Genomic DNA, 10,265 nt, shown 5'->3' with positions numbered 1-10,265 from the left:
CCCTGAAGTTTTCAGTTAGGCAGTAGGGACAGATATTGGCAGCTGGAATTCACCCGCGCCGCTGATGCTCATTCCTTTTAGTGAATTCCTCTTGAATGTTCCCGTGACTGTACAGACAGAAGCGCAGTCCCTGAGGAAACACCAGGTGAGGCATCGCGCGCGTGCGGCGGGCGGGAAACCGACCACCCAGCGAGCCCACCCCCTCCCCCTCCTTGCCCCGAGTGCGCATGCGCCGCCCTCCCCACGGGGCGGGACCACGAGCGCCCATTGCCGTCAGTTCCGCCGCGCCCCGCCCCTGCCCGCCCCGCGCGTCCGGCAGCAGGAGGAGGCGGGGGCGGTTCCTGTCCCGGCTGTGAGTGCCCCCCCCCCTCCCCGCGTTACCCACCCCAGAGCCCGCTCCGGCCCTGAGGTGGTCGGTCCCCCGTCTTCCCGAGAGACTGTCTCCCCCGCTGCCCTGGGCCTCACCTCTCCTCACGCTGCCCCTCACCCCGCTTCCTCCCAGGGCGCGGGGTTGCGGGGCGTACGTGCCTGCCGCCGCGCCTCCTCTGGGCTTGTCTCTTGGTTTACAATTTATTTCTTCTCCCCTCCTAAACTTCGCTGCGCCCGACGTGAGGATCTACCCGCGGAGAGGGATAACGGGGGGAAACGGGGCGGCGGTGCCCCGGCAGAGCGGCCGCGGGGGCCGAAGCCCTCCCCACGCTCCCCGCCCAGCAGCCCGCCCGCTGCGGCTGGACGCGGCCTCCCGCTGAGTCGGAAGCGGCGGGACGGGCAGCGGGGGCAGGGCGCGGGGCTGCGGGGTGTGGGAGAGGGGGTTTACATGAGCGGGTCCTGGCAGTGTCAGTGGTTATAAGGAGCCCCTCGTCCTCAGCCAGTTGTTCCTGGGCCACCTGCGCTCCCGCGCTCGGAACTCTTTTTCTTCGTTCTGTTTGGTAAAACCAGCAGCGTCAGTTTAAAGCGGGGGTCCTCAAGCTACGGCCCGCGGGGCCCAGGGTCCTCAATCCGGCCCCCGGTATTTACAGACCCCCGGCCGGGGGCTGGGGGGGGGGGGGGGCAACCAAGCAGCCGCAGATGACTGCCTGCCACTTCATCCGCGCACCGCCCCCCTGTTCAAAAAGTTTGAGGACCCCTGGTTTAAAGCGTGCTGCGGGTTGTTGTTGTTACTATTTTGTTTCTTTGGGGGTTTTGGGGTGGATGCTTTTTTTTTTTTTCTCTCTCTTTGCTAAATGTACGTTTTAGAGGGTGCTTTGGAGCTGAAATCCACCAAGGGATCTGTGTGGTCCAGGAGGGCTCGGAGGGGGTGTGAAGGCATAGCTATGCACGTCTTCACTTAAGCTTCACAGCACTTTGCAGCTGCAGTACAGTAACCAATTTTAGATAGCTCAGGGGAGAAGGAATTCTAAATATTTAAATATAGAAGCAGAAAATATTGCCGGGTTCTTCTGATGAACCTGTGTGTGTTTTGAGAAAATGACTTCACTTTTTCTCAAAAATGTATTCTGGACTTGATTTTCCTCTGCCTGGCCATGTGTGAGCACTGACAGCTGTGTAAAGTTCAGTCGTGCCATTTTGGTGTTGGTTTACCTCCCACCTTACGCAGTTTTCCGTGGTTCCCTGCGGCATGTTGTGGAGGCAGACTGGAGAGCCTCAAAGAACATCTACTCTGAGGTGGTGCTCTGGCAAGCTTTTATTCTGTGGTAGGGAGAGACTGCTGCCCCGTGTGTTAGGTTGGCTTGTGTAGCTGCACACCGAATGTTGGAAATTCGGTTGGAAAAACGTAATTTACAGCTTTTTGTGGCCGTACTGATACGTGACTAAAAACACTTCCTGTGCACTGTGTAACTGTCAGGAGGCTGTGTGACTGAAGATTTAGTAGAATGGTGAAAGTATTAGTATCGCAGCACATGTATACAGGAGGTAGGAGTGTTTGGCATCAAAGTTCTGGTTTGATTTGGCAACATGGGTACTTCTGAATGTTAAAAAAATAATATAAGTTTTTCTTTTACTAGCCTGCACTTGGTGCAAAATGAGTGTTCCTGACTACATGCAGTGTGCTGAGGATCATCAGACTCTCCTGGTTGTGGTTCAGCCAATTGGCATTGTACCCGAAGAGAGCTTTTTCAGGATCTACAAGCGAATTTCAGCAGTGAGTCAAGTAAACGTGCGTGACTCTCAGCGTGTGTTGTATATCCGTTACAGGCACCATTATCCCCCAGAGAACAATGAATGGGGGGATTTTCAGACACACCGGAAAGTTGTGGGGCTGATAACTATTACGGACTGTTCTTCTGCAAAGGACTGGCCTCAGACTTTTGAAAAATTCCATCTTCAGAAGGAAATGTATGGTTCTACTCTCTATGATTCCCGGTTGTTTGTCTTTGGGCTTCAAGGAGAGATTGCAGAGCAGCCCCGCACAGATGTGGCATTTTATCCCAGTTATGATGAATGTGAAACCGTGGAGAAGAGGATAGAAGATTTTATTGAATCCCTCTTCATAGTGTTGGAGTCTAAGCGGCTTGACAGAGCCACTGATAAATCTGGAGACAAGATCCCGCTCCTCTGTGTTCCTTTTGAGAAGAAGGATTTTGTAGGTCTGGACACCGATAGCAGGTAAGCAGCTATTGTTGTCAGCTCACAGGTTTTGAAAAAATGTCTGTGACAATTGCTAGCCTTTAGAATAAGCCTATTAGAAAGGACAAAGCATACTGTGTTTCATTAAAGGTTGTGCCTCTATTTTATTATGTATGTCTGCTGTAATTTAAGAGACTTAATTTCTAGTGTGACCATATTTATGTTTTGAGTTATATATATATATATATAAATTTATGAGGCTAATCAAATAGTGGGAAGAAGTCACAGGAAAGGTTTGATATATACTGCTATGAAGAGACTTTTTGCTGGGAAGCTTCAAATGGTTTGTAGATACACAGTATTAATAAAGAAATTCAGTTAACATAAATAAAAAAAAAATATGTTTTGTTGAGTAGTATTTGACTAATCCTACATAATGTGTAGTTTGGTTTTTTTTCCCTTGTCAGCCTCTGTCTACTTTTTCATCCTATCAAATAGTGACCACTTATTTTGGTGACTGAGTTCAACTTCTGCTGTATTTTGTTTTTATTTAATTCTGTGATATTCTTGACCCGTCTTGTTTTGCTATCATTTTTCTCACAACTATTCTCTTTGGGTTTGTGTATGTTAAAGATTTTGTTGTTGTTGCTGGCATTCTCTTTTCCCCCCACATCTTTCCTTCCTAATCATTTGCATGCTCAGCTTTCAGCTTTGTTATGTAGTTCTTGTATTAGGGATTAGTAATTCTGGCTTGCTAGCTCCAGGCAGGTGCAAAATCTGTTTGACTCTCCTGTTTGCAGTCAAATCCAAAGGATGAAAGCAACTGTCTTCCTTTTGTCCTGGGAAAGACAAATAGGGCTTCCCATCAGGTGGGAATACTATCTTTCACATCTGTCTTTTTTTACTACTTTTTTTACTACTAGGGATTCCAGCAGTCATTATTGTGTGTAAAAGCTCAGAGGTATCCAGGCAGGGTTGTCCAGAGCTGTGCAGGCAGGTCTTCTGGTCATATACATCAGCTCTGCCTGCATGGTTAGTCCTAGCCTCAGAATCTCTAGATAAGAATGTGATATACTGGAATAAAGAATTCTAAGTTTCTAAAGAGCTTGAAGCCCTCCATTAAATTATCTCCGGTTGCTTGAAGGACCATCAGTACCTTTCTTTGTTGGTGAGCAGTTGAACTTGCTCTGATGTGCTGTTCCGTTCGAACTACTCTTTTCAGTGTTCTGGTTAGTCCCTGCACTATTCAACTTTCATTAGCAATAGGTTAAAGTTGTTCTTTGTGCTCTGCACTGGCGGTAAAGTTTTGTAGACTGTGTGAGCCCTTTTAGAATCTCAGCTTTAATTACTCAGTTTGGATGAATTTTGGTTTAATGTAATCACCGAAGTTTCCTGTTCCAGTTAGCTAAGAAAACTATGAGTTTTGGCCAAGAATCTCAAAATCAGAATTAATTATGCTGTTCAATTATGTCTTCCAAATAGCATGCTTCCAAATTGTACTTTGGAAGTCAGTTCCTTGCTTAAATTATTTATTTATGACCAGTGGCTGTGTTGTAGCTAGTGGCTGAGTATTTCCTGTGAAGTACTGAACTGGTGTGGAGCTTGAATAACAGGCGATACGTTTGTCCACACGTGTCCAAGAAGGTATTTTATGCTGTTGCACTTAAGAGTTGAAAAAGATTTAGTATGATGCTTGAGTTCTTTGCATAGTGGCAAGTGTATGACCCTGGTTGTGTAAACGTACGGGTTTATACAGAGTTAATCACTGGTTCAGGTATACATACAACCGTGTTGGGTGCTTTGAATACCAAGTAGTTTTGCAGTCAGTCTAGATCAATGGATACACTTTGAATGTTTGCTGCATGTAACTGCTCGAAGAAAAGGTGTTAAAAAGTTGTAATCCCTCCTCTTTCAGTTCAATAGCGAGAGAGTTTTGTAGCCTTATTTTGCTAGTTAGTACTTCTGATTGTTTTAAAACTTAGGATTTATATATGAATAGCATAACCAAGCTGAATTAAAAGATCTTTATATTCAGTTTAGTATTTTGCATATGATGATGTAAAGATGAGTAAGAAAATACTCTAAATGCATGGGCTTTTTAAAATATTTTTGAGTTTTGTAACAGAAAGGAGAAATTTATGTAATCCCAAGTAAATGTCAGAAAAGGAGTTGTCCTTGAGTTAGAAATACATGTGCATAGTGTACCTGAGCTGCTCTGCACAAGGACCTTTTTAGGCACCTTTCATGTAGCATGATGCATCTTTTTTAGCAGAAGTTCAGGACCATGAAGTGTAGTTGAACTAAGCTCAGTTCGTTAAACTAACCTACACTTTCAAGCCTAAGTCTTTAGATGTGAAATGGTAGTACATGGCATTTTATTACTTGGGTTGCAATAAAAGGTTTTTATTCTAGCATGTTCTCTTTTGCAGTGACAGGGGAAAACATTGCATTAAGTCGTAAGGGGGAGATACATGGCTAGAAAGGACCGCCTTTGACAGAGTCCAGTTTCTGTTCTTGTAAGATGTGATGTTGTATAAAATTCTGTGCAGGGAGGGGTAAAAGTTGTCTGAGTGCATGGAGGGCATATGAGAATATATGGTAGAATAACTTTTGTTACTTTGTTGGTTTTGAGTCTGTCAGCATGAGTTTAAAGAAAGAAAATTACCACATTATTGAGATACTGAGGCAAATGAAACAGCTTTTTCTAGAGTAAGTGGAAACTTCTAAAGTGTTAAAGGCAAAGAAAGTCTACTTACTCTTTTTTTTTATATATATATATACCTCCCATCCATGTTAAAATATTTTTGCTATGTAATATATCAGGACCACCCAGTCAGTGTGCAACTCACTGGTTAAAAAGCACAAATACTCTACATTAAATAGGTGGAAGGCATGTTTTCTGTGCTTATAATAGAGAGTATGTGTCTTTGCTGATATAGCTGCACATTAGCCTAAGTTCACTTAGGCTAAATACACGTATCTTTTCCTGTAACTTCTAAAATCGAAGTTTAATTTCACGGTGTGTAGCAAAGGTCTTATTAGAGTGCAGCTGTAACCTTGTGCTAATGAACTGGGCTGATACGTTAAGGGAAAATATGTTAAGAAGTTACATGGAACATAGGAATTATGATCACGTGATTTCAAGACTAATTAAAACTACTGAACTTTTTTTGTATCTTAAAGGAGACTTTTCTGCAAGTAATTTAGTGAAGATATTAGGGTTAATACTTCTGTTATGATCCGGACTAGATACACAGAACTGATCTTCTCTTTTACCTGGTTAGTAAGACAATCGTTAATTTGGTTGCATAAAAATTGCAACGTGATTGGCTTCTTTTAAGATGCAGAGTTCATAAATTAGGAGGATGAATTATCTGCATTTCTAATAAGATAATTCTCAGAAAAAGTGGAGCTGATCTTTGTCTTTTGCAAGTTGCTACTATAATGAGCAGAAGAGACAACATTCCCAGAACTCGTACTGAGATGACAATATACACAAACTCACTATATTATTGGCTTAGAATAATTTTTTTGGCTGGTAGAAAACTTAACGTATGAAAAATTAATGGGATTAAGTACAAAGAAATTTTTAAAAAAGATTTTCCTGTTAAATAGAAGTTGTGGGACTGGGAGTCTGACCTTGGTTGAATTCCTAGAGCACTCAGCCAACAAAGTGATCTTGGCAAATCTGTGAATTTTTCTTTCTGTTTCTTCATCAGTAAATTAGGTAAAATATTTGTGTGGCCACATGGCTGCTGAGGATAATTGAAAAAGTTTGTAAAATCAGTTGCACCTGACAGTTACTTGTAAAGACCACAAGACTAATTAAAAAGAAGGAAATTCATGTTCTCATGGTGATACAGAGGTCCAACAAACTTGAAACTAGGAAACATACTTGCCAGAAATACCAGAAATCCCATTTGTTTAATTGTTCTATTTTATTTTTGCTTTCAGTTAAAAAAATAAACATACTTATGTATGATTATAAATCTACTCAGATAAGCTCATTTTAATGTTGTTTGCGTCAGTTTGTGTCTTAGGTTCTTTCTTACACTGGTAAGGCATCCATTTAATACGGTTGAGTGATGAGAAAAGAGGGCTCTGTTTATGGATGTGTTTTTCTCTACACAGTATTGTAGATGGGATTTGTTCACTGATTTATCAAAGTTTATGATATCTCAGTATGTGTATTTGGCTGTTTCTTTCTGTTCTCTGTCTTTCTAATTTTTTTGTTCCTTTCTTTTTTTTTTTTCCTTCTTCTCTCATACTGCCCTGTGAGTTTGTTGTTGGGTCTAAAAAGGTAGGCTGTGATTGCGTATATTTAAAAATAGTTAGCTTTCTTCCATGTACTGCCTTTCCACTCCGCCTTCATTGCATATTCTAGTGTTGCTTTTTATATTTATTTTTCAGTACACACAAAAATAATTGCTGCCTGGAGCCTTACTACTGTGGTTGACCCTTTTTGGCGCATTTGGCAATTATATTTGGTAGCAATGCTGTATTTTTTTGTAGGACACACATAATTTGCTTAGGCGGCTGCTGGCCTCTGGAATTTGCTTCATTTTTTAAACTCCAAAGCCATGAAGCTGTTGCTGCCTGTGTTTGGTTTCCAAATCCAAAAGTTCTGGCAGTCAATCAAATGCTGTAGCTGTGTCTTAAGTCTGGGTAATGTTACGATTGGTGATATCTATAGTTCTGCATGCTAATTGGAATTAGCGGACTTTGATGGAAACTTTTATTGAAGCATTTTGCATGAATACTTTTGCAAATTCATTTTGCATGTTTCTTGTTTTTAAATTTAGCCACTTGGAAATTCTGAGGATCCAGAAATTCCTTCAGACCTGTTGCTGGATGGTTTGTAGTGAAAATAAATTCTGTCCTGAAATACAATATTTTTGCTCTGAATTTTCCATAAGATTATCCTGGGATCCTAGAACAGAGTGGGGGATGAAGGGGTAAAGCACATATCCTATATAGCAAATGAGGTAGAAATGGAAACGAGGTTGCATAGTGCTTTTTGGTTCCTGGAAAAGGTTTATTGTCCTCCAGTTTGAGGTACCAGTAGTGGTCACTGATGCTAATGATTGTGGTTATTATTCTGAGGAGAACAGAAAGAGTGTGTTAGGTACCAAATTAACACAAGTAACTTTAGACAAGATTTTTAAGCTAGTTTTGTAGTCAACTGTATGTGTACATGTGTTGAGGAGAGCACCTTCTTCAGAAGTTTGGATACCTGACACTGTGGAGTATTCCATGTGTGATCCTGCATTATGTGGCATTGCCTTCCTTGAGGATATTTCTGAGTGCGTCACACTGCTGAAAGGATTTGCAGTGTGTCTTTGGGTGAGACTCAGGTGTGTCTTTGTAACTTAATGTCTTAAATGATCTTCCAGATGAAAAATAAATAGAGCTCTTGGCAGTACGGTACTACAAGGGGCTGACTTAGAAAAAGGTTGTCATTTTATCCTAGAAAAAGTAGCAGTTAATTTATGGGGAATTGTTGCCATCAAATAGATTAGGATTAAGCAGTAGAGAACCAAAATAATTAAACAGTGTTTTAATAAAAAATAAATTAGAAGATATCTATGAGCTTCTCACTTTCAGCTTTGTGACCATATTCTTCAGGTAAAGCTGTGAAGCAAAACTAGCTAGGTATTAATGAATAATCATACTGTTATGCTGGTGTATATATATATATATATGCATGTATGTTTTTTCCTTTAAGCTTGCCCCCCAGTATGCATTGAAGAAACCATTAGTCACTTAGACATGCTTTTAAAGACCTGACACTGCAGATATATATATATATATATTTTTTTTACAAAACAGGCTTCCCAAATACAAAGTAAATTCAGTTTTGCTGTCTGTGGAGAATACGTTTTGTTTCAATGCAATATTTGCCTTTTGTCTTTTTGGACACACTTAAAGTAATTGGGGCGGTGCGGGGAGCCTGAATTCGTTGTACTTAATTATGAGTGCTACATTAGTAAACAGTTTATACGTTTGTACAGTGCAAACTTACTCTATAATCAGTGAGAAAATGTTTTCCAGGAGGATGGTGAAGGGTAGCAGGGACTGCAGGAGAGCGATCCTATCTTGGCACCACATTTAAGAACCTAAAAGTAGGTGGAATGAATTCAGTCTCTTCATCACCAGATATAAATTATGTTGGTTTATAAATAAAGAGAAGAGTTTGTATGAACAATGTTTATTGATGTCTAAGTGAATGCATTCAAATTTTGCATATATTGACACAGGCATAAACCTGAAGCAAAATTAGGTATTGGTTAGGAAGAGCTGTTGGTGAGGCAGTATGATTGAAACTACTCTGGTATTAGGTTCTGATTTAGGAGTCTGGCACCATCTCTTTTCCTTTTGCTGTATGACTCATATTTATGAACTTAATTGTATGCAATCTGGGAAACGCTTAGGAAATGCAGTGTCTATAAACCTAGAGATTGCTTGAAAGTGTGGAGAGAGGAAATTTGAAGTGTTAGCATCTTTGAAAGGAATTATAGCTGTGTAGAGGAAACAATGATTCTCCAATTACACTATTTATTCTGTGTAAAAAAAAAAAAAAAAAGCATTTATAATTTTAATTTTATTCTGGAATGCAGAGGTTAGTAAAACCTGACTTGTGAACATTTTATACTTTCCTGTACAATACTGATTCAAGATTACAAAATAACTTTTTGATGGAGGTGTTTATAATGCAAAGCTCAGATTGAAATCTTAGTAACTTTCGGTGTCCTTCCATAGTTTGTGCAGAGCAGCTTCAGTTTTCATTTTGAATTTTCTTAAAAATATAATTTTTTTCTTAAAAAGATTTGTAAAGTATATGCTTATTGAAAAATAAAAGGTAAGAAATATTGCGTATCTGAAAGATAAAGCACAACAGTTGTATTTAGCTTCATTTAAAGTAGTAGTCTTTGCATCAATTGATAGATCAGAAAAGTGGAAGCATTTATATAGGAGTTACTTGTAACTGTTTAGATGGAGAGGAGCAATAAGAAAAATGTTTCTTGTCTCCTTTTATAATTTCCAGCTTTTCTTGTAAACAATTACTCTGGTACTAATTGATTTTCTGTTCAGTTTGTATAGGGACATTTAATATGTTTCCATTTACCTTCTTTTAAAAAAAAATTCTGTCCATCCATATAAATCAGTTACTTTCTCTTCATCTTCTTGATGAACTATTCTTTTTTTGAACCTGCTACAAGGAATAAGACATTATTTGGTGGCTGAATGCAGTGGTTATCCTTTGGACGGGATGCTTCTCTTCGGTGTTAAAAAACCAAACCAAGACCCTCAAAAGCAAACAAACCAGTAACATGTAATTGTTTTTATTATTACTATTTCTCCTGGCCTTTCTGCCTTAAAATCTGAGGGCAATAAATGAATATGCTTATTCTTACCCTCCCCCTGCCTTTATGAAGACAGTCTGTACAGATTTGTTGTAAGAGATTTTCAGCCACACTTTAATTCAATTAATCTCTAGGATCCTCTGGGAAGTTCTTTGCTGGACATCCCCCCCCCCCCCCCCCCCCCCCCCCAACTCTGCTTCATTCCATAATCGTGGCATTTCCTCTTATATTCGAAAAGTCTTGCTCTAGAGTATAAGAGTTCAGCATCTGTAATGTTTTAAAAGACATTTTGTTGTACTTAGTGTAATTGAAATTTAGCTAAAAGCTACAAAT

At 40.2% G+C, this 10,265-nt stretch overlaps 1 protein-coding gene across 7 annotated transcripts in view; it reads left to right on the top strand.

Annotated features, from left to right (window-relative positions):
* The first annotated feature begins 253 nt into the window (after nt 1-253).
* TRAPPC9 (trafficking protein particle complex subunit 9) overlaps nt 254-10,265 on the top strand; it is a 508,745-nt gene continuing 498,733 nt past the window's right edge. For 3 of the 7 annotated variants that reach the window (XM_055798408.1, XM_027789613.2, XM_027789614.2), the window contains exons 1-2: nt 416-608; nt 2,007-2,607. In XM_055798408.1, the coding sequence (XP_055654383.1) occupies nt 2,024-2,607 (584 nt within the window). In that variant the 5' untranslated portion in view covers nt 416-608; nt 2,007-2,023. Of the gene's footprint in view, nt 353-414; nt 609-2,006; nt 2,608-10,265 lie in introns of those variants that run through there. The other 4 variants (XM_027789609.2, XM_005239484.4, XM_055798407.1 and 1 more) reach the window with 3 other exon arrangements.

This window comes from Falco peregrinus, chromosome 3, assembly GCF_023634155.1.
Source record: "Falco peregrinus isolate bFalPer1 chromosome 3, bFalPer1.pri, whole genome shotgun sequence".
NCBI lineage: Eukaryota > Metazoa > Chordata > Aves > Falconiformes > Falconidae > Falco > Falco peregrinus.
This window is presented reverse-complemented; position numbering and strand designations above follow the sequence as displayed.